The 25,780-nt window shown below is 36.7% G+C and overlaps 1 protein-coding gene across 1 annotated transcript in view; it reads left to right on the top strand.

Moving 5' to 3' along the window:
• RFX3 (regulatory factor X, 3 (influences HLA class II expression)) overlaps positions 1-25,780 on the top strand; it is a 173,226-nt gene that overhangs the window by 135,685 nt on the left and 11,761 nt on the right. The window contains exons 14-15 of the mRNA XM_008580050.1: positions 168-376; positions 7,916-8,069. Of these exons, the coding sequence (XP_008578272.1) occupies positions 168-376; positions 7,916-8,069 (363 nt within the window). The remainder of the gene's footprint in view (positions 1-167; positions 377-7,915; positions 8,070-25,780) is intronic.

The following is a 25,780-nucleotide window of genomic DNA, read 5'->3' as shown; positions in this document are numbered from 1 at the left end:
AAGGTGGTGTTTGTTTCCTTAACAACTGACAAGTAGTTGCTCATTTTCTTGATCCATTTAACTGTTTGAAGCTTTTATCATAATTTCCTGTTCATGGTCTGTGTGGTGATATTCAATGAAAAGATGCTGAATTGAACTTTTCCTTTGCTTTCTGTGTACCGTCCCAGGAACAGGCTTCCTGGGTGTGCCAGTGTGATGACAACATGGTTCAGAGACTAGAGACAGATTTCAAGATGACTCTTCAGCAGCAGAGCACCCTGGAGCAGTGGGCTGCGTGGCTGGACAATGTCATGATGCAAGCACTGAAACCCTATGAAGGAAGACCCAGTTTTCCAAAAGCTGCCAGGCAATTTCTGCTAAAATGGTCTTTCTACAGGTATCATCTTAATTTTTCCTAAGCTTTCTTCTTCATATTCTATATGTGGTGTGTGTGTGTGTGTGTGTGTGTGTGTGTGTGTGTGTGTGTATGTATGTGTATGCTTCGCTGACAAAAGAAATGAATGAAGTCCATAGTTTTCGGAAACTCCTTGTTCTAACTATCTTCAACCCAATTCATTGATTATAACATCATGAAAATGTACCAGGAGATTTATGGTAGTAAACCCTCTGTCAGGAATCTCCTCTTGCTCAAAGCCCTAGAAGTTCTCAGATGGGAACATCTGAGATTCCAGTCTAGATAATGTGTCCAGCAATAGTCAGAAAGGGCTACAGTCCTCCGTCTGGCAACATACATGATCTAAACTTCTTACTTGAGGCCTTAACACCACTCTTCTTTTTCTTCTATAGTTCAGTGATCTTCCAGCTGTGGTCCCTAGACCAATAGCTTCACTTATCACGTGGAAACATGTTAGAGGTGCAAATTCTTAGGCCCTTCCCCCAAATCTACCTGACTCAGAACCTGTGGATCAGCAATCTGTTTTAAAAAGCTTTTCAGGTGATTCTGATGCATACTTAGAACTATCTAGTCAATTGCTTAATTTTATCAATTACAATTGTTTTGAAACCTGGCTGTACGTTAGAATTAATGTTAAAAAAAAAAAGAAAAAAACAGAAAAATCCTACATGCCTCGTAAGACTTACTAAATCAAAATTTTAGTGGTCAGGAGGTAGTGATTAGAAATGGGAATAATATGGATTTCTTTTTTTTCAGAAAGTTTTGTTGGTTCATCTGATGTACAGCCAGTAACCTAGTAAACAGTCACATGGCTTATTAAAAATAGGACTCACTTTTTGACTGATATAATATAGATAGAAATGTATGTTTTGTGAACATAGAAGTACCCCAGAAGAGAAAGGCTTTCTGATTATTAAATGTTGGGATGAACTGTTAACCATAGCACTGCCACAAGGGTTAAAAAAGGCATTTATGAGCTGTGTAAGTCAGCATTTATACCACATGTATATAGGATAGAATTGGCAGATAGAGTTCTATTTCATAAGATAAATTAGGTGAGTTATATTTTTAACCCTGGTTTGTTCTTGTGATAAGAGTTCGTTTTTTTGCTTCTTTAGATAAAGGTGGACCCACTGACTTGGGCCTAAAAGCCATACCTCCTTTAGTTATAGGCAAATCTAATTTAGATCCCATGCAGCCATGCAGGTATCAGAAAGTAGTGACCACAGGATATACCCTTGTCTGTGGCAGTGGGTGCACTATGGTCATCATCCAGACATCAGTGGTGAGTCTGAAGCTACTTGTGAGGACAGAAGGTATATGAGTAAGTAATAATTTAGGAACTAGTAGTATTTGTGAACTCAGTAAACCTAGACTATAGGATTTCCATCTTGCTTTGACCATTTTTATAAAGATGGAAGCAGAGGTCTTTTAATAATGATGGGAGTTGCTTTGGTTTTTATCATAAGTGACTTTTTTCTTTCTCAGCTGATTTGGTCCAGTTCTTATTTCTTAAACTGAAGTAGTGGTATAAAGCCACAATATATGTTTAATTAAGAATTAAGTTATTATGTCCTGAAAATAACGTTTTAGTGTCTAATCCAGGGTCAAATGCAGTGAAAGAAAGTCTGCCAATTTTTGCTGTTGTTTTGTTTTTGTTTTTGTTTTTGTGGTAATATGATTACACAGTTCTGCCTCTCATATATTTAATACTTTTAGCCCATGTGATTTGAGAAGCACATTATTAAGGTGTTCTCTGACTCTATGACTCACTGATATGCTTCAGTGAAGCCAGTGATAGATTTGGATCTAGGTGTTAATAAGAATATGCTGATGACAAATGTAAGTTTTCCCTCCAAATATGGAGAAGATTTGGAAAGAATTGTCACGGTGTTCTCAAAGTAGATGCAGCAACAGTAGCAGTAAGGGTAGAATTCAAAATTTTAATTTGAGAACATTTCTTAAGATTTCAAATATTTTCCCATTTGCTTGAGAGTTGATTTTTTATTCCTCAATATTTTTCTCCAGAAAATAGTATAAGTGGTATATGTGCTCCATGAATGATTGATGAAACAGCAGTAACACTGGCTGGCTGTTCTAAAACTTATATGACCAAAGGCAAAGTCCATCCTCTACATCAGAAAAAGCAAGGTGTTTTTTTCTTCCTACTGCTTTCTTATGTTGTTAGTGTCAGACTTGCCCTTACTCCTTCCTGTGGGATTTTTTTTCCCTATATTTAGCTGATATCATTTTAGAAGTATACCCCTGGAGCCTTTGTCTCCACAGAGATCTGTTGCAAGTATCTTGAAAGGAGGGAAAATTACTTACTTGTATTTCTTGTTCTCTGCAGATATACAGACCCAGTAGATCATCATTTGCCTGCCCTCTGTCCTCCCAGAGTTGGGGATAATTGGCTTGTTATTATTAGACACTATTATGGTTATTATTTTCATTTCAAAAAGACTTGAAGGCGTACAGTTCAGGGCCGCAGAAGGAAAGGCACATTCAGACAGATGCATACCTCCTGCTGGTAGACAAAGTCAATAGCTTAGAAACTCAAGAGCCTTTAATATCTGAACTGTTTTTTACTGAGGCATAAGAACATATTGAATAATGAAAACTGCATTCACAAACTATCAGAGAAGTAGGATTAGAGTATTTTAAAAATGTTTTTGGCTTTGTAAATGCCAAAAATTTGTAAATTTGTAAATGCCATTGTAAGCTTGGCAGTCACATACACAAACCCTTCATATTCTGAAATCAGATACTTAATCTCATAATTTCTAAAATTCTGTGTATATATTTACATGCATAGAAATATAGAAAAGATCTGGCACAGAATCATGATAGCAGCAGTTGATGTTTCGCTGCAAACACACTCTGCTCTGAATGGCGGTGTCTCCTTGCCTAATCTGGCTTTGAATGGCTAATGTTGGCTCCCTGGGAGGTGGAAAAAAAATCATGGCCTTTCTTGGGCAGAAGTGGAGAAGTTATATGGGCCATTTCTCAGCATGTGTGTTTTGTGGATAACAGGACAGCATTCCTCAAGGGCCACCCTGAAGGTCATCCAATATCCCATTTTTAAAGAATGAAATGTATAGCTTTGATACCATGACTTGAAAGGGGACACAGGGAAGCTAGTTTGCCTACAACTTCACAATATAAGAATCTTGCCAAAAGTGATACTCTTTTTTAATCAACTGTAAGCCCTGTTCAAAGAGAGAGTTCACATGGGGGTCACAGGTATGATGTTCTCACCTTTCTTCTTGGGAAGGGTATGATGCCTTCCAATACCCAAAGAGGAGTGTTGAGTATCATGTTAGGGTGTATGTTTCAATTTCCACACCAAGAGTTATAAAGATAAATACACAAAGGCATTTCTCATCCATTATAAAATAATTAACATTTACAACTCTGATTTTAATAGGAATTGAATTCACAGTCACTTAGCAACATGAAATTCAATGGAATTAATTTTGCTGCATATCTTCCAGAAGTCTGAATCACACAATAGGTTTCCAATTAAACTATTAATTGTGTCATTTAATACGCGGCATGTAGGGCAGAGGCCCAACACAGAGAGAGTAAAGTAGACATAGCATTAATGATACAATTCAACAAAATGACAATAATTTTATGACATGCTTATGGGTGTTTTTAAAAAATAACTAGGTATTATGATAGAAAGTCAGCAGATTTTTTAAAATCTTCCAACAGAATTTAGTGTGACATGTACATTGTATGCTGAAATAAGGTTATTGCCTAACCATCTAAAATTTTCCAAAACTCTTAAAATAAAATCCAAAGGCCTTATCATGGCCTACAAGACTCCACACAGTCCAGCTGCTAGTGACTTCCAGCCCTATTACATATCCTTCCCTTTGCTCACTGTTCACAGAGCACACTGGCCTCCTGGCTGTTCTTTGAACACAGCAAACAGTTCTGCCTCAAGGTCTTTGCGTTTTCTCTCCTCTGTGCTGTGGACACTCTTCACCTGTGTCTTCATATGGTTCATTCCCTCACATCAGTCAGGTTTCTGCTTAGATAGCACCTCCCCAGAAGGAATTTTTCTGATACCCTAACTTAAAATGCCTGCCCCCATCACTGTGCAATCTCTTACTCTGATTTATAGGATTTATTCCTACCTAACTTAATGTTTCATATGTAATTGTGTAATCAACTGTCTCTCCTGCCACTATGTAAACACTGTTGCAACCAAAATTTTGTCTGATTTGTTCGAAAACAAGACCTTGACATAGAGTAGGAATATAATAAATATCTATTGAATGAATAAATATGAATTCTCTTAGAGAAAAGTAATTAGCTTTACATTTCTATAATGATATCAGAAAACTACTCACTGTGAACATTCTCATTCATTATTTACATAATTTCAGTGTTATTATATTTTGGACCACAGTTTGAATATAGAAAACATATAAAAAAAAAGAATTTATTCTATGTTTGTGATATTTATCCCCACAAAGACTTATTGACATTCAGCTGACCCCAGACTGTTTTTCCATATTATAATCAACAAGTGTTTTTTATTATGAAATTAATATGTACTCATTTTAGAAAATCTAGGAAATACAAAAACCATACAAAGAATAAACCTAAATCATCTGTCGTTTTGCTACAAAGAAATAACCACTGGTAAGATGTTTACTTTTAGTGTTAAATAAAACTGGGGTCCAGTTGTTTACCATGGATTATTACTTATATTTTTTTCTTAACATTTTTCATTTAACATTACATCTTGAGCACTTCGTGTCATTAAATACCTTTAGAAACATAATTTTTATTATCCTTACCATATTTCACTATGTATATGTCTCATATTACTTAAACATTCCCATATTCCCACATTCTTAAATATTCAGATAGTTTCTGGTGTTTTGATACAATTTTTTTTAAAAAATGGTAATGATTATCTTTGTATACAATTGTAGATATATCTTCAGATAAATTTGGGTAAAACTGTGAATGTTTTAAAGCAACTAATACTATTTTAATGAAGTGTGCTGTCTCAATGCTAATAAAGTATGAGTTATTCCCATTTATTTGGGGGTACGATTTTTTAAAACCTATACAGTTTTGTATAGAGAGTTTTTATGTAAACGGGCTCCTATATTTTGATTCTTTAACATAGCACTGTCTCATAGACATCTTTCCATGTTACTACCTTGTATGTATACCTCATTTTTTTAACTATTGCATAAAATTCCATAGATAAATGAACCATAATTTGTTTAATCAGCCTCTTACTAGTGGATATTTAGTTTTTTCCCCCTAGTTTCTTGCTATTACAAGTATTGCTGTAATTAAAAATATCTTTGCTCATTTTGTGAATTTCTAGAATTAGAATTGCTAGGTCACAGGTTTTGACATTTGAAGTTTTGACAAATATTGCCAAATTCTCCTCTACAGAAGTTTTGTGAATTTATACTCATAGAGGCAGTAAAGGAGAGTTCTTTTCCAAATCCTCTATAACACTGGGTCTTTTACTCTCTTACAGTGCAGTAGGTAATATATGTTTTTTGTATTGTTTTTGCTTTTTAATTTTTTAATTTTTAAGAATTTTTAAAAATTTTCCCATAGTAAAAGCAATGTTTGATTTCAAGTAGTTATGTTCACATAAATTATTTGTACAAATGGGTGATACATCACCGATTTTTAGGAAAGGCATGGGTAGAATTATAAACAGCATTTTGTCATATATCTTTGACACATAAATGAAAGTATTCATCTATTTTTAATAATTCACTTGTAGAGTTCTAAACTTAAGGAATTAGTAAGGTATTTGACTCTAAGGAATCATTCACTAGGACTATTGTTTATGATGATGAATATATTATTAATTCTAACATATGTAGCAGTGTAGTAATGGGTAGTTTTCTTAAGATCCCACAAATATTATCTCATTTGAGCCTTAGGCTAACCTTTAAACCTTAAAAAAGATTATGTGATTACAATTAAGATCACATCATGGTAACCTGGTCTTAACTCCAAACCTATGCTTTTTTTTTTTTTTTAAGTAAACAGATCCACAATAATGAGAAGTCCTCTGCTGTCATCATATAGTAATCCCCATTCTTGCTGCCGTAAACAAATAAGAATGAGAAGCTCAACTTCTCCTATTCTGTATATTGTAATTACTATCACTTGTATTTGAGTAGTGTTCTATTCATTCATAAGTTGATTTCACATCCTTTAACCCATTTTTTCCTTGAAATAACCATTTAAGTTAGATAAGACTAAGAGCATTGCTTTCATTTTCACCCAAGAGTAAGAATAATTTCAGGGAAATGATTTGTTTGAGATTTATGAAAAGCCAGAATCAGAATCCAGGACTTCCAAGTTTCAGATGTGCAATAACAGTCTGTTTCTTGCCAAGTTGAATGTATAAAATTTGATATATTAGTGGCCTGTATTTAAACAAGGTTGAAAACTGAAACAGAACAAAGCATTGTGCTGTTTTTCCATTTTTACCTGATGTTTTACAATTCTTTACAAAACAAAAGTTAGGAATGTCAACCTGTGCATTCCTGATATTCTGTCTCTTCCTCCTGAGACCATAATGGTTGTTTTAGTGTTCATAGGCCAAAAATCTTTAGAAAAAAGCTATTAAATGAAAGTGATAAGACATACTTACACACATCACTCTGACTCTAAGTTAGAAATATTAAAGAGGTTTGAAGTGCATGAACAAGCTTAATGATTTGTTATGTCTTTGGTGAGGCCAAGATTTTACTTTTGACCTATTTTCACTTTGACTCTCATAGAGTTTGGTATTTTATTAATAATATTGTTCACATTTTGGCATTATATAAATGTTCATATTTTTCAAAGATATACATTTTAAATCAATTTTATTATGCTTATTTCTCGTGGAAAATCATCTTAATTTAAATGAAAATTAGTAAGAAACTTGAATCACTTAATAATTTTGTCTTTCAACAAAACTTGCTGGAATCCCTGTACAATCACCTGCATTCTACATTGCCACATCTGGGAACATTGCTTAGTATATTTTGTAACCTTTACCTGGCACAAATACATAAATAAATAAGTATTTTCCCCAAAGGATACCCCAAAGTTCATTATCTTTGAGAAGTAACAGAGTGCTAATCATCATCAATAAGATTTTCACTTTGAGTTGTTTTTATCTTATGGTTGTGATGAGTTATCAACCGTTCAAAAATCTTTTTTGTTCAATTCTAATCCATTTGTGAGTTTAGTAGAATTGACAGACTTTCCTATGATGGTAAAACGGTTTTTTCCATTGAAGACCTGTCTAGCTGTAATGAGGATCAAGTCTCAGTGGGATTACCTCTTCACCACCTTGTTTAAATGAGTTGAATTAACCTCTTTCAATAATGAAATTACTCCATGGCAGGTTTCATGCTATACAAACCATATAGGCTCCCAACTTAAGTTATTTTAAGAGGAAAAATCGGTTGAGCTCTAATCCTTGTCATTAATATTGACTACAATCATATGTCTTTTCTCTTGCAACAGCTCAATGGTTATTCGGGACTTAACCTTACGCAGTGCTGCTAGCTTTGGCTCCTTCCACCTGATCCGTCTGCTCTATGATGAGTATATGTTCTACTTAGTAGAACATCGTGTTGCTCAGGCAACAGGAGAGACACCGATAGCAGTCATGGGCGAGGTAAGAGAGGCTGAAAAAGTTACGACCCACTTGGTTTTAAAAAAGAGCCTGAATTACACTTCAATCTAAATATACTAATTATTGATTAAAGCAGAGGTTCCTAACCAAATGAGCTTCAGACACGGGAGGAGCTGTGGAGTTACTGCAAGGGGAGCTTAAATCCCTCTGTTCATATATACATTCTTAATCAAAGGATTCTAAAAGTATAGATTGTATCATGTGAAAGTTCATAGAGTATTTTGATATATTACATAGATTTCTATATAAAAGAAAAGCTTTTTAGAACCACTGGACTAAAAACAAAACAAAACAAAAAACCCTATTGAGTGGAAATAAGAAAAATTGATGCTTCTGATAAAGCTAAGGGCTAGGAATGCAAAGGAAAAAGTTAAATATGTATTTTGTAGACTCTTTTTCTCAGTCCCTAAGAACAAAGTGAATGATTCTGTTCAGAAGCATAATATTGATGATGATAAATAACATTTTTGGTTACTTACCTATGTATCAGGTACAGTTCTAAGTCCTTTACACATAATAAAGCATTTATCACTTGCTACGATTCTTTGAGAGAGGTTCTGTTTTATCCTGTTATACAGATGAGCATCTAATCTTTATACAGGAAGCTGAAACACAGAGAAATTAAATGTTTATGTACATAGCTAGTAAATGGTAGAAACATTTTCAAACATGTAGTCTGATTTTTCAAACCCATGCTTCAAACCGCTAACGATATGGAAAAAAAGAATTCTCTTCTCCAGAATTTCTAGATAGTAGTCAAAATGTCTTATTTTCAACAAGTTGAAAAAGCCACAACTCTGAAGTTAATATAAACAAGGGTTGGTTAATATAATGAGAAATAGATGCATATGCTCAAATGATTCAGTACTGGTTCATTTTGCTGGATTCTACCAGGTTAATTACCCAAAGCCGTAAAGAAGACATTTTTGTTTTCAAGCTATATTTAAATTAAAAATGAGTGGAAATGAATATTATTAGATGCTTATTTAAATTAAAAATGAGTGAAAATAAATATTATTAGATGCTTGTCATAGATTAATATATATAATAATAATGGTATAGATAAAAATTATGTTAAAATACCTCAAGGACCTCCATGAGTATTCTGAAACAAATAAAACACATGCTGAACTTGTTCAGAATGTCAGTTGAAATATTCCTTTCCCTCTCCTTTAAAATCCCTTGCTGTATACCAATCTATATGTCTTTGTATGATGTCCTCCAATGGTGATTGTGCTTAAATGATGCCAAATGTATATGTGTGAGATTAAGCAAGAATCTGTATAGTTTTTAAATTATAGGCAGGATCTCATGTGACCAAAACAATCTGGACTTTTCTTAGGTTTGATTTCCCCTCATTGCCTCTTTCTTTAGTTGTTTTATAGATACCTTGTTGCAAAATGCCCAGCTGGCATGTAAATTAAGAACTGCAAAATTTCCCAACTCAAGGTTCAAAATTTCTGAAATGGGCATGCTTTTTAGTATATTCAATACATTTGCCGTCTACCTTATATGCTCTGGGGCTTCTTTAATAGGATGAACAGGATACTGATAACAGAGATTCTCATTAACACCATGTGGCTAACCTTAATGTGCAGTCTCTGCTTCCCTTGCGTCTCTAGGGAACAGAGGCAATGGGCATGAGCCAGTCACATGCTGTGAAGAGTTAGCAACATCCTCATATGCTTGTACAGGCGGTACTGACTCACCTGAATTAAAATGGGCTACATGAGCAATAGTGCCAACTAATCATCCTAATAGGCATTTTTTTTCCTATATGTAAATGATGTAAGTGAATATGGTAGATTGACACATGAGGCAAAGATATATACAAATGAGGCAAAGATATATATATCTAGATAAAATCTAAATGAAAAAAAGATATAAAATATCTTCTATATGATCAAAAATCTAAGCATACCTCTTGATTTCCTTGCATACCAGCCCCTTACCCAGTTTATAGGAAAATCCTTTGAGCTGTCTATGCTCATCCATTATTCAGCATAGAAGGCAATCAGGTTAGTTTTATAGGTTTGATCTCCCTATATAGCATCGATGCCTTTATCAGAGACCTGTTGGCTATAGTCATATCTAAAATTTCTTGATTCTTAGGAGAAGGAGAAGGAAACTCAAGAAAGAAGGCTGTTTCCTCATGTTCCCCTCACATGTTATCCTAAGCCTACCCTCTTATCCTCTTGGGTGACTTCCCTTTCCAAACATCAAATTCAGAAGTGCCTGTATAGACAGTGGGAGCAATACCTCAGGCCAAAATCCATTGAAATTCATAAAATTCACCATTGCCCTCCATTGCAGCAGGTGGTTCTCAATCATCAGTAACAACAACCACCACAAAAATGACAACAGTTGTTCCTATTTATTGAGAGCTTATTATGTGCGTAATGAAATTAAATTCTTGATCTGTTGAGTAAAGGCTCTTTCTCAGTAAACAGTACCATGATCCTTCCTGTTGGTCATTCTAGACACCTGAGCATCCTCTTTTACATGTCCTTCTGTCTTGGCCCCCTGTTTTCCAACCAATTACTAAGTCTTCTCTTTCCCAAATACCTCATAGTGCAGTCAGTATCATCTTATGAAAATGCAAAGTTGATTGTGTTATCCCCCACGTAAAACTCCCCAGTGGCTTTCCCTTTTGCTAGTTAAGGGACAAATATTCTTCCCTTGGTACACAAGGTCTTGCATGATCTGTTCTTGTCCCTCTGATCAACCTCAACCTCCCACTGCTTCTTCCTTCTTTTATAATAGTGTTTTAAATGATCTTTTCCGTGTTCTCACTCACCAAGCTTTTTTCATCATTGGACTACCATGTAAATGGTTCTTTCTACCTGGAACCCTCTGCTCTGCTCACCTTTCCTTGCCCATTCTAATCCTACTTTATGTCTTAAATGTTAGGTCCTTAGGGAGGTCCAATTCCCCCAGGCTACCATAGAAAGTCCTAGTCTCTCTGATTTGTACTTTTATTTTTTGTTCTATAACCTACACAATACTTGCTCAGTTCTTCGTATGATGTGTATAATTGAAGATTTAAATGCCTGGACATAATATAGGACTTTGAGTCAGAAGAACTGAAATTTACTTCTAGTTCTGTCATTTACAGTGGTATAATCTTGGGCAAATTGCGTTGCCTTGTGTTGAGCCCAAGACCTCTCATCTCTGAAATTAATTTATTCATTTATTTAACAAGCATTTCTTTCGTATATACTGTAGGCCAAACTCTGTAATGATTGGGATATAACAGTGAATAAAAAGGATTTTGATCCTCTTTTCAAGGAGCTTACCTTTTAGGGAGGATGCATATTTATTTATTAGTCCTAAACTACTTGGCTACAAATTCTATTAAATGTTATAAAGGAAAAGTAAAGGGATATAGGAATGCTTAAAGCATGGGGTATTTAATCTAGCCTGGGAGGGCCAAGGAAGGCTTCCCCAAGGAAATGAAGTCTGAAGTGAGAACTAAAGGACAAAAGTAGTGAACTCTGAGTGAAGATAGAATCGAGAAGTGAGGGAGAAGACCACTGCAGCCACAGGGAAACGTGCTCCTGTATGGGACGGGAGGGAGTGTTGCCAAGCGGAGTGTTCATGGGAAATCTAAAGTTCAAGCACCAGGGAGATCACTCATATATTAAATACCATTTATAAATAAACACCATCAAATTCAACAGACAAGAGGAAGAATTGGATTAGGATAGAAAGCCAAAGATTTCAAGTGAAGCCAACACCCACACAGAAATAGTGTGCCTAAATGCTTTATATATATTAACTTAATAACTTGCAACCACCCTGTGAGTGGATACTCACAAACCTTTTTTACAGATGATGAAATAAGACACAGAGCAATCAAGTAACTTGCCCAAGGTCACATAGCTACTAAAATGTGAAATCAGGTTCTGAAACCTGAGTTTCAGTCTGGCACCAAAGTCCTTGTTGTTAATCTACCATGCTTATTACATGCTACGGGATGGGGTAGGATTGGAGCAAGAACAGTTCAGACACCAGTGAAGGCAAACCTGTGAAATAGTCACAGACTGTTTTGGCTTAATGGGTGCTTCCTGTGGAAGAGGTGTCAGAGAGCTAAGTTGTTTCAAAAGCAAGAAAAAAGGTTTTCCTTTTAAAGTAACTTGTGAACAATTAATGTATCTTTTCATTAATGTGAATACAATAAATGAGTTTTAAAATTAACAGTACTTACATTATTTGAGCAGGCAAGACAGACCAACACAAGTTTTACATATAAAGAGAGTACATAAAATATTGTTTTTCCCTTCAGTGTAACACTGTCATTTTATTTTTGGAAATGAAGACTGTCATATAATGCCCCCACCCTCCCCACTACTGGAAATAGCATTATGGTCCCAGTAAGTTTTCTTCTAAACGTTAGTCTGCTACTACATTATCACAGACTAATAAGTTATTTAAAGCATTTGCAATTCCAGAGTTTCTTTCTTTCTTTTTTTCCTAAATGATAAAAAAAGGAACGATTTACTGCAAGAATTTATGTAATTTTTAATATTTTAATTTAAATATTATTAATGTGTCCATAGGCGTTCTGGCAGTGGTGAAATTTTAAGAGTAGGAATAAAACAAACAAGTTGCATCTGTTTGCACACCTGTTAGATCAAAAATTTTAAAAATCAGGAGGCTTTCTGTGTAACTCAGACAAGAAAAATTAAGAGAAATAGGCTTTTGTTTGAATTTTATGGCTATTTAAAATCTTTCTGTTTGGAAGTTTATGATATATATGCTTTATCTCTTTAAAAAATACATAGTCCAGGGCCAGCCCGGTGGTGCACTGGATAGTGCGCCGCTTGGGAAGCGCGGTGGCGCTCCCGCCCGAGGGTTCGGATCCCACATACAGACCGGTTCCCGCTCACTGGCTGAGCGAGGCGCGGGAGCAACACCGAGGGTTGCGATCCCGTTGCCAGTCCCCGGTCTGGTACGGGGGCAACACTGAGGGTTGTGATCCGTTGCCGGACACGGAAAAAGACAACAAAAGAAAAAAAAAAAAAATACATAGTCCATTAATATATCCACTGAATCTATAAAATTTTGATTGCTTCATAAAATGATTTTCTGTGACATTTTTATAATCCATTAAATATATTTCAATTATTTGTATCATAATTTAATTATACCTTTTAAGTGTTATATCTGAGTCACCTCTGTAGCCAACTTTTTTATTTGAATTGATGTATTGTAATTGTACATACTTATGGGTTACAATCTGATGTTTTGATACATATATGTTGTATAATAATCAGGTCAGGGAAGTTGATGTATCAGTCATCTCATGCATTTATCGTTTCTTTGTGACGAAAATGTTCAAAAGCCTCTAATGTAGCTATTATGTAATATACAAAACTTAACTGTTAACCATAGTCACCCTACTGTGCAATAAAATACCAGAACTTATTCCTCCCTTCTAATTGTAAACCTATTGGCCAGCCTCTCTCTGTCAGAACCCTCCTTTGTCCCTGACCACACCCCCCACCCCCACACACCCCGGCCAAGTCTCTGGTAACCACTGTTCTACTCTCTTACAGCCAACTTCTTGAAATAAAAAATGGAAACCAAAAGATACTTACATAGTTCAATTATGATTGTCAATATAGAAAAGATAACATTTCAGTAATATTTTTAGGGAAAAGGAAAAAAAAATAAGAACCCATAAGGATTTACCATCAAAAGAAAAAGGTCTTGGATTCATCAAAATTGATGGTAGTTAAAGTAGAAGCAAAAAATCTTCAAAATCTAAAAATTAGAGAAGAGCAATACTAATTCAACAGACATGCTTTTGGGATAAAATTTCAGTGAAAGTGTTCCATTTGGTATAGAAGTACGTTTGTGATAAATAAGCATGGATAGTTAAAGTAAAATCAAACCAAAGAAAAACAAATTTCAGTGAGCATTATTCTAGTGCAGCTAGGGAATACACTGAAAATGTGCCTGTGGAACAACAGACTTGTTATAATAGGATATTTTAAAAGAAATTAATAGTATTACAAGTTGAAGTACTTTACAGGAAATAAATTATCTTGGAACAGTAGTAGCTTTAAAAATGTAAGGAATACTTGTCCAAAGTTATAGTTTTGATCATTATTTATAATAAAGCCTACTATTATTTATTAATATTTTTCTAATTGAGGACAGGCCTGTCAAGATCGTTGTGCTAGGTGTTTTACGTTCTTATCTAATGTTCACAAAAACTTTGCACAAGATGTGTTAGTGTCCCCATTTCACCAGTAACTAAAACAGAGGTTGAAAATTGCCCAAAATCAAAACTAGCAAGCATAGAATAACCAAAAGGGCTTTAACCCACATTTTAATTTTTTTTACCACATAAATATTTATAGACAGTTTGAGAATATGGACTATTTTTTCTGCACTGAACAATGCTCCCAAACACATACACAAACAGACTCATTCCGTCTCTCACAATCATTAACAAACCAGGGGCCTAGCATGTACGCTTTTATTATTTTGTTCCAGGGCTTCTTTTCTCTGCCTTATAGAGTGCCTCTTGGTTGCCCCTACACCCTTCCGCCTTCTACTTTTTGTTAGCTGATGTTCAGAATATGCAAACTAAATGGAATATTAGTCAAAGCAAATCTGCCAGAAAACAACAACAAATTACATCCTTCAGCTCCTTTGTACCCACCCACAGACCAGACCTGAATCAAAATTGTTTTTTAGAATTTGTAGTTTGGTTTGGTTTTAGCTGTAAATCTGCTCGTCTGTACTAGCACAATTTCCAACAACTTGAAAATAAATGATAAAAGTGATGCCCTGGAGGAGAGATATCGGAGGCGCTTCTCTATACCTTCATCCTCCAAGTTCCTTGGAATTGGTTCTGCAGAAGCTGTCCCAATTTTTCTTCTTTTTTTTGGCTTGTCATTCTGTTCATTTCTCTTCTTATATTTGATAAAAGAACCTATTGACTTAGCAGCCCAGGGCTATAACCCTTTCCCTCTGGGATCCCTGCGCATTAGCTTCCTGTGCTTGGTTTCCTTTTGTGCTGGCTCTGGGCTATACCCTCTCCTCTCATCCTTTTCATGGAATGGAGATAATTTTGCTTATTATTGTTGTCTAAATACAATCCCACAATAGATGCTCAGAAAAATAACCATTCAATGAAGGAACAATGGAAGGATGGACTACCAATTCACAGGACTTCTCACTGGATTTCCCGATTGATATACTGGCTTTCTTTACCCAGGAAAATGAAGCTCCTAGACCAAGACGTGCACCTTCTCCTTAGAATGTGCCTGTCAATATTTCAGAGTACCTCTGCACAAAATTGGGTTTTTATAAGTGCTTTTCCTAAAGAGTTACGAAGTGGGAAAAGAAACAAAAATAGAAATTCAAGATTTCTTAAAACATTTCAAGGACCAAAGTAACCTCAGCACACAGTCCTCTTCAGCAAATCTCACCACTAGGTTGTTTAGATGAGCTTCTCTGATAGCACTGCTATTTGGGCAGCTGCAACCAGAGAGCAAGCTAGGTGTAAAAGATTCCCTGCCATAGATTAAGCATGACAGCTCCACCTACTGGCCTCTTTGCCACACTCGGTTATCTTGTGCCTAGCCCAAGTGGCTCTGGCTTTGAGATTGTCCTTATGGTAGTTTTGCTCTCAGCCACAGGTTAAGATGATGGTTGCTGGCCTAGCCTATAAAAGACACCGCCCTTGTTTGAGATGGGCAAGTTCCTAAATTCAGAGGAAATGCTTTCTGTTTTCTGTAATACCATCATTGTACTTAAATACATTGCTATAAAGTGTCATAAAAATGGAAGATTCTGTGAGGATATGGGCCCGTGTGATGATAGTACAAGCACTTCAAACCTGATTCACATTTGTTGTAAAGGTTTTCTTAGTACCAAAGACAACATGTTTCCACACTCCCACCCCCACTGTCTCTCCAGTTAATGATTCCCAAAAAAGAGAGGTGGTATAATCAAAATTAAGGCATACTCCTCTGATATAATAAATTAATGCCATGCTTTTCTAGTAGAGAATGCAGGTGGCCTCAAGAGGAGCCAGTTATAAATTGGGAGCAAGTTTCTTTCTCTTTCACCCATAGTTTTATTTGCATAAAGGATATGCTGCCAGGCCCAACCCTAACATTGACAGGGCCCAAGGTACCATATGTCTAAATATTTTTAAAGTAATGAATCAGATTATAAATAAAATCTGTTCTATCCACCTACCTTGACAAATATATCTTGATAACAACTTGAATGGCTGTGTTGGAATTTAAAATTGTCAGACTCCTCTGAGTTCCATGCCAGAAAATGGTGACATAGACATAGCCAGCCCCAGTCCCTGACCAATAGACCACCTCTCTTCTCTTATGCACCCTCCCTCATCATATACTATGAATAGCTTTATGCTCATACTTACGGACACCCCAGGCCAATGTTCAAGTTTTGTCTACCCTTTGCAAATAGCTGCCCCTCATTGGTTGTCCCTTCTTTCCTCTGAAGAGTGGACTTGGAGACGAGACCTGCACAGGCCTGGAAGGGCACTCAGGGCCTTTGGGCAAGGAATTCTGCTGTCTCAGATAACAAGCGTATGGTCTGGAGGGGGTGGGGGGTGGGAAGGAAACACAGGAATGCATATCCACTTAGCTGTGTGGACTCCTTATGATGTAGGAAGGTGAACAGCCATGGGAAAGGCAAAGCAGGATTCTCTGTAGAATAGGGCTCAGGAGAGACGCCCCTCTTGCTTTGTCCTAATGGTGGTGTTCAGTGCTCCTGCTTTTGAAACTATTTTTCTCTTTCCAAAGCAATTAAGGCCTGTATTCTTGCTTGAACACTTCACTACCTCCATACTCACTCATGGGTGCTTCTTAGAGATTCTGAAACAATATAAAGGTACATACATTGCCATGTTCCCAGGGCACAAAAAAGCCTGAACAGTTAGAGTCATGATATAAGTATGTTGCTCTGTGTACAGACTGGCCAACAACACACATTGCCAGCATAGCTGGCTAGCCCAAAAGAACAAGACCAACAGCGATTATAGAGCAGAATTTGCCTTAGTGTAGAGCAAACTGCGAGAAATGTTGGCCTTCTTAGCAGGCTTCAATAAAAACTATTTCAAAATACACAGAAAGGTATACCTACAGAAAAAAAGTAACCAAGGAACACAGGATTTTACTAAATGGGATATTACTATTCCTTGCAATTATTATAAAATTAGAAATTACTTTCAAGTCAGCAACTTTTTCTTCAGTTGTGAAATTCTGTACCAATTCTAAATGTAAAATGCTTTGATTAATTTGTTCTCATTTGAGAGACATTTCAAGAAAATAATAATGTTCTGGACCTCCTTACAATTGAAATTTCAAGACATTTCTCTCCAACATCAAAAACATCCAAAATATTTGTCATTACCTAACCCTTTTTTTGATCAGTTCTGTTAACTAAGGTTAATATAACTGAAATCATAGGATATTTCTGAGCTATATATAATTTGTAAAATTCAGAATGTTACAAAGTTCAAGCTAAATATAAAGCGTTGAAAAAATTAGCATTGGATCAGAAAGTTCCAAATCTACAAGTGACCAGTCATTCTGATTCTCTGAAGCGGGCTTTAAAGGCCCTTATTCTAGTCCTTCATTAACTTCTCAGAAGAGCAGAGAAAGAATCAGATGGTTAGGCCAAGATTTACATGTCGATATTCACTTGAGCTATTTCCAGTCGTGTGATCACCCCCATCCTGCCAAACACACAACACATTAATATGCATGCACACACACACACTTTTCCATGCTCAGACCAGCCCCTCTCCTGATATTTGCTTAAGTCAGAAATGGTTTGGTCACTACACAAACTGACTTTCATCTCTAGCCCTAGATTGAGTTTATAGTATTAACAACCTTCAGTCAAAGCCTAAGGTACACTTCCATTCTCAGGCTGTGCTTCCCGGAGCCCCACTCAGCTAGAGGCATTTCATTTTGAAATCACTATCTTATGTCCTGATTATTGAATGGTATTCTAGGGTTTTATCAATAATATTTGAAAACTGAGTTTTGAAGACAATACAACTCAGTAGAAGAACTGTTCTAGGTCCTTCTGCAAACATGAGCACATTTAATCCTCGTGTTTACCCTGTCTGTTTCATAGACTCAAAGAGTTCAGCTTGTCTGGAATCTCATAACTGATAGTGGTAGAGCTGTGACTCAAACCCAGGTCAGTCTGACTGCACATGCTGTGTTGTTCCTCCTATGTTGTGCTCCACACCTGAATTTAAATTTCCTGTTTTTTATTTAATACCTTTGCAACCTGAGAAAGTTATATATATCCTTGCTTGAGTCTTAGTTTTCTCATCAACAAAATAAACATAGGAACAGTTTCTTCATAGGGCTGTTCTGAGGATTACGTTAGGTAGGTACGTTAAGTGGATAGTCAGGCAGGCAGACAAGTGCATACTAGGTGCCTGGTCTTTGTTAGTTTCGTGTCCTAACCCTTTTCCATAAATACAAGGGTACTTTCAAAAATTTCATGGAAAAAATGTAATTAAAAGATAATACAAATTTTTCCATGAACATTTTGAAGTACCTTCATATAAATAACTGGAGCTATGTGTATTACTCAGGAGGACTGTATTTGATTGCCTTCTACTCTGGATTAGATTTTTTTTTTAATTGGTTCTGCATTGACAATCCAAGTAATAATGTGTACAATTAAGCCATCAGTTTTGCACCGTACATAAATGAACTTAGCAGTTGAAACTGATAAAATAGATAACATAAAGGCACAAGAAGGCATCAGTAATACTGTATTACAACAGGGAAAAACAGCCTGCAGACAGTTTTTGAATGAGTCAAATGATTCATGAATTACAAAGAACCCAACAGCATTCTTTGGTATGTAGCCAAAGTGGTAATCAGAGGCAAACTAATTCAGTGCTTTGAAAACACAACCAATTAGAAAAGAAATCAATTAAAAATAAATTAGAAAAGAAAATGGCAACATTAGGGAAGAAGCATAAACATAATTAGATCTAAATAGACAGTCATAGCTAGACTTGAATTAAATCTTAACTAGTAAGAATGAATGGAAAATTTTATAGATATTTGAGCTATACTTTCTTTCCATTAGAAAAGATTGTATACAGAATTTATGCAAGGTAAAAGGTAAAGTAAATCCCAAAGAGACATCTTATTTCAACCATAACATAGAAACCATTTCAGAGAATTTTATAGTCATCTGTTCTTAGTGCCTATGACAGCTTAAATATCTTCCTTCCTAGAGCAAATGATTCATTGGCAGAAACTGGCAAAATGTATACATATACACATGCATACATATTTTCTTCCCTACATGCAGATATCTAAATTACCACTGCTGGCAGAACTAGTCTCCAGTATGAGCCCAGAGCATCACTTTCTTCTAAATCTGCGTGGACTGCTACTAAAGTAGCTGATGCCCCCCAAAAGAGTACTCTTTCTAATTAAAGCTTTCAACTATTTGTCCTGTCAGCTTCTGGTGATCGTGGTCCCCAGGTCAGCAGGAACACTTGGGGGTAACATGGTAAAGTTTACTTTGTGGGTTCTGCTCACACATTGCCTGTGGTCACTTCCTTCAGCTAATCACATGCCAGCAACTTGTATCTAACTGCCAGCCTCTGTACAGTGTGGATCCTCATGGAACCACTGGGTAGTGCTAACACAAGAGGGCTTTCTCAGGTCTTTGGGGCTGTTTGTGGTACATCTGGTAGTACAAGTTGGTCCTTGTGAAACTGTCCAGAGGAGCAGGATATATCCTATTCTTTAGTGTATTACATAACACTGGAATTGTTCCGTAGGCCTTTATTTGGATATGGAGTATAGGGCTGTTCTGGTCCCACCACCCAGTATCTTTTTGTTTCCTCAATTTTGATTTTTACTTCTTTCTGTGAATTACCTCTTTGTGTATCATTAACTTTCAGCTCTGAGATCCTGATAAAGTTTTTGGAAACCTGTATAATTTCAGCAAGTTAGACCTTGAAATGCATGCTATAAAAACTTTCAGAAAAGTCTGTAAATGAAAATTAAAGTACAAATGTCCTAAGTGACAAATATATCATAAAAAGATAAATTAATGCCTATATAACAACATGCCCCACCCCATCCCTAGTGAAGAACACAAAACAAACAAAATTGAGGGAAAATTACTAAATGCTAGTCTGGTTGGTTTTGTTTCCTCCAATACTAGAAAAAAATAATGTCCTATGGTTTCACTAAGGCAAATGTACCAATTTTTTAAAAATTACTTAGGTATGTGTGCTAGGTAGGCAGTACAAAGATGTCTGCATCCTAATTCCTGGAACCTGTGAATATGTTAAGGGTACAGAGGAATTAAGTTTGCTAATTAGTTGACCTTAAAATAGAGAGATTATCCTGGATTATCCAGATGGGCCCAATGTAATCAGAAGAGTCCGTAAAAGTAGCAGAGAGAGGCAGAAGAGTCAGTGTCAGAGTGATACGGGGTGTGAAAGATTGACTTGACATGGCTGGCATTGAAGATGGAAGGGGCGCAAACCTAGGAGTGTGGGCAACTTATAGAAGCTGGAAAAGGAAAAAAAAACTGTCCCCTAGAGTCTTCAGAACACAACCCTGCCAACACCTTGATTTTAACCCAGTGAGACTCATTTGGAAATCTAACCTCCAGATTATAAGATAATAACTTTGTGCTGCTTTTAGCCACTAAGTTTGTGGTAATTTGTTACAGCTGCAATAAGAAGCAGTTACAGTATGAAAGCTCTATTTCTCTGAATGAATGTTGCTCGGTTATTACTTGTGGACTGTAGACTCTTTCTTTAGTATATTATTTTTTCTTGTTTCCTCCTCTCCTCCCACACATCTCACTGTCATTTCTCTATTGATGACACCACCCTGAATCCCATCCTCATCTGGAACTATTTCCTATTTGCTTTTGCCATGGGGAATGTATGCTGTTGGACTCTCCTCTTACATCTTTACCTACCACCCAAATTGGAGCAAACTTCCCATTAGGGATGCTTGCCCCATCTGAAAGTGTATGGTCTAGAACAGGGGCTGGCAAACTTTCTTGGTAAAGAACCAGATAATAAACATAGGCCTTATGGTCTATAAAAACTGTCACAATTATTCAACTCTGTCACTGTAGTGCAAAAATAGCCATAGACAACAGGTAAATGAATGGGTGTGATTTAGTTCTGATAAAACTTTATATATAAAACAGATGAGGGGCTGGATTTGGCCATTGGGCCATAGTTTACTGACCTATGGCTAGAAGAGCTTGTAAGGCCCTAGAAGACCTGCTTTAGCTCACGAATAGTGAATAGAACAGATTTTTTTCTTTAAGGAAGGTGTAGGGATTTTGGCTACAGGAAGGATATGGAATCAGAGGCTTTAAGAGTTAGCACAGCTCATGCACATGAGCATCAACTGATGAAAGTCACAAGGAAAGAAACAAAGGTTAACGTGTGTGTGTGTGTGTGTGTGTGTGTGTGTGTGTGTGTGTGTGAGACTGGTAAGGGGATCGTAACCCTTGGCTTGGTGTCATCTGCACCGCACTCAGCCAGTGAGCACACCAGCCATCCCTATATAGAATCCTAACCCACGGCATCAGAGCTCCCAGCGCCACTGCTCTCCCAGCGCCGCACTCTCCCGAGTGAGCCACGGGGTCAGCCCCAAAGGTTAACTTTTAAATACAGAAGTCAGTTTGAAGAATCATCTTCTTCCACTTTCCCTGGACGTTTGCATATATAGACAAAGAGAGATAAACCAGGGTTGGTGTTTGTGCAAATTAGTGGGTGAAGAGGGAAGAAGTCTAGGATGGAAGAAAAGATTGCATGGAAGGTTGCAAGACAAGAGACCAGAGCATCACTTTGTTCTAAATCTTTGTGGACTTCTCCCAGAGTATCTGATGCCTCACAAATGAGCCTCCCACACTGTGAAAAGTGAGCCAGTGCTGAATCTGATGTGCTGTGGTCTCCTGAGTGCACCTGTGCCTGCATTCCCCTGTGCCGAGCCAGGCTCCTGTCGTTATGCCTGTGCTTTGAGGCAGTAGGCCTCAAAGTCCTGTAATGAACTTCTCCTCAGCCGCCTGGCCACAGGTTAGGGTCACACTTGGGGTCTGTCAGGGATGCTGCCTGCTGTGGCCCTGGCCATGCTGCTTTCACTTCATGGCTATTGTTAGTCTCATCATGAATTTGTGGTTCTGGTTCTTTACCAAGAAGGTTTGCCAGCCCCTGTTCTCCCACTGGACTGCCTTGACCAGATATTTTCTTAGTCTGCTCCTGTCCAAGAGAGTGTTCATTAACATGACCCCTAGTCAGGACCTGTATGGAATGGTTTCTAGGATAGGAAGTCTTTCTTCTTGAAAATAATAGACACCCTTTCCCTGTGGTCAGTTCTAGTTTCTACTTCAGAACGTTCTCTATTTGTCAGGCTGACAGAATTTTAATTCCTATGTACATTGAGAGCATATGCTTTCTAACTCCAGAGCTTTTTAAATCCTTTAATTTATATTCCTTTCGCCATGTCTGGATCTCTGTCTCTCCCTGTTACCAGCATATCCAGGCTCTTGAGCCATGAAAAAGGAATCTTTCATGGACCAGACCAGCAAAAGGAAAGGAAGAGAGAGAGAAATGGAACATAACAGGGCTTTATTACCAAGCGATGGTTTGTGCCACCATTCACAGGCATCTCTGCCTGAGAGTGATGCATGCACCCCCTACCTTCTCCATCCTGTCTGTCCCACGTAGAACTGCTAATGGCCCACCCTCTGTCCCTTCTCTCCCGCCTGGTGTGCAGCAGCACTGGCTGATATGAGCAGCCTCCCTGGGGTGTGTCCCTACTCTATCCTGCCTCACCTCCTTTCCTTCTCTCTCTCTCTCTCTCTCTCTCTCTCTCTCTCTCTCTCTCTCTCTCTCTCTCTAATTCCTGGACTGAGAGTCAGAATATCTGGTCTGAAATCTAACATAATATATTTATATTTACATGGTACATATTTGTACTGTATTACATTTATATGATGTTAGATAAATCAACTCATTGTTTTCAATAGCTGTAAGAAGAAAACTAAACTCTCTATTTTGCCAAATTCATAAGCTTATTGTGGGGCTGAAATGAGGAAGTAAATTCATTCATTTGGTAAGTATTTATGGAGCTTTTAATATGTATCAGGCACTATGCTAGGATCGGGAATACATTTATGAAGAAGACAAACAAGATCCCAACCATGGCACAGACATTATGGTTGGGAAGACAGAACTTAGATGAGGGAATGAAGTGTTGCAGGCTGCGGGGTGCTTTGAAGGAAGTGAGCAGGCTGCCGTGATTGAGAGCAGCAGGGAAGGAGACACTTCAGACAGTGGTGTCAGGAAGTGTCTTCAAGGAAGCGATATTGAGGAAGTGACACTTAAGGCCATAATATTTGAAAAAGCCTACCATATACTGAACCACAAATGTTCTTTGTAAGCGGAAAGATGTCGTGTCAGTGAGTCGTAGCCCCCTCCAGTCCTTAGTGCAACAAGGGAAATTACAAAACAATAGGTTTTTCCAGTTTCTGGAACTATAACTTTACAATAATCCCTGTACTTCCCTACAAGCTTCCATTTTTTCATCCAAACCTTTTATTGCTTCTCCTTTTCTGTCTCTGATGTGTACTGGCCTGATCTAGATTCCTGTCACCTGTCCCCTCTCTGTGGTACTGTCTTCCTTATGCCCACTCAGTCTTCCCTGCCACTATTCATAGCTTTCTGTCCTGCTTTGACTTGTTGCTCGTCCATAAACACATGCAATTGATTTCCATTTCCAAGACTTTAACCCTGTGCTTCTGAAACATTCCCGAAGATTTTCTAGGCGGCCTCATTTTTCTGCTAACCTACCTGTCCTTCATAATATAAGCCGTTTATGATACTCACTTCCTTAAGGAGGGACTGTTTCCAAATTGATCGGACTGCAACTGGCTGGCCCAGTGCCTGACATACAGTAAGCTCTCAATAAATGTATACTTAATAAATGAGTGAGTGAACGGATTCTCCTATCTTACCCAGTCTATCTGTAGGATTAAAATGGTTTTCACCCACAATTTTATGTGTATTTGTTCTTCACATGTGAAATGCATATAAAAGCCTTTACCTTCAGCTATGTAGGATATTAAAATCTTACCTCTTTGTCATAGGATTTTTTTATTGAACTCTACTCTCTCTACTTACTGTACATGTGAAACTTTGTCACTGATCCTAGACAGACCCAGAAGCATTGAAAGTCTCTAAGATTCTTTGTATATTGACCACCACAGTGCATAGCAACAGGCAGATAATTTAATATGTAAATGTTTGTTTTTCTAAGGATAGTAACAGTCACTGAGATTTCAGTTGTTTTCGTTTTTATTTTCAGTATCCTGAATAATCAAATGTATTTATTCAGATTAAGTAGAAACTTTCTAAAGAAAATCTTCATATTAAGGAAGTTGTTATGTTTTCAGAGTTAAGTAGCAACTAACAGCAATTTTCTTTCAAAACAATGTTTTTAAAATATGTACAGACTTTAGTTTTAGCTACTTTATGTAATATTCATTCCCAATGGCAATAATAATTTAGTTACAAACATCTTTTAGAGATTTTTAACAATAAATTAAATATTCATTTTTTATAACTATAGGGTTGTGTTTAGAATCATCACTGCCAATGTGTAGCAAGAACTGGATCTTACATGTTGTTAAGTATTCATTTAAAATAAAAATCTTATTGTGTTTTGTCAGTTAGAGAGAACTTATAAATGGTCCTTCAGCTTTAGACATTCTCTGATTATAGTTCTAAAATATTTAAATGTTACTGGAAATTGATAAAGAATCCCTTTGGGTTTTTGTTGCTTAGGTCATATTCATTAATTCAAGAAATCCTACATAATTTACACTGTAATTTTTGTTTAGACTTAATACAAGGTTCTGACCCATGTGGTCAGGGACAACTTCAAAACAACAGTTCAGTATTAATGATTTTATGTTTGTTGCCCAGTGGGATGTAATTATAAAGTAATGGGACAGACTTCAAACAAACATTCTAAAAGTTACGTATCCTGGAGGTCCCTGTCCTCTTCAAAGCAGTCACCTAGGAAGGCTACACATTTGTTCCAGCAATGCTGCCATGGCTTAAAAATGTTGTGGAATGCCTCTTTTTAAATTGCCTCTGAAATGGTAAAAAATAATAAACAGTAAAATGACATATTATTTTAAACATCCTGAATTTTGGCAAAGATGAATTTGATTTTGGTAAGTAGTCAGAAGTCATCCCAGGACCAAGTGCAGTGAGTAAAATTTGGAGTATTGTTTGGAGTTACTACTGGATATAAAATAACAAGATGGTTTTCTTGAATGATGCGTAACTAACTCTTGGAATTGATTGCTAAAGAGGAATTCCAGAACCCTGGACCTTGGAATAAATGTGTAAGCTCCCAAGGTAGCTACTATGAAGAACGATATTTGTTTAGGTGGGAAAAAAATGTGTGTATGTTTGCAAAATAAGATCAGTTTTATTACTTTATAGACATACCTTGTAGATGAAAAAAATACTCCTATCATGGAACTCTTTATAAGCAAACTTCCGAATGTAAGTAGAATTTCCGTCTCATCCTTTCTAAGCCTGTTGAGAAATCTGAATTTCTAATAATGACTTATTACTTTTTAAAAAAGTGATGTTTACC

Source organism: Galeopterus variegatus, unplaced genomic scaffold (assembly GCF_000696425.1).
Source record: "Galeopterus variegatus unplaced genomic scaffold, G_variegatus-3.0.2 Scaffold2008, whole genome shotgun sequence".
NCBI lineage: Eukaryota > Metazoa > Chordata > Mammalia > Dermoptera > Cynocephalidae > Galeopterus > Galeopterus variegatus.
This window is presented reverse-complemented; position numbering and strand designations above follow the sequence as displayed.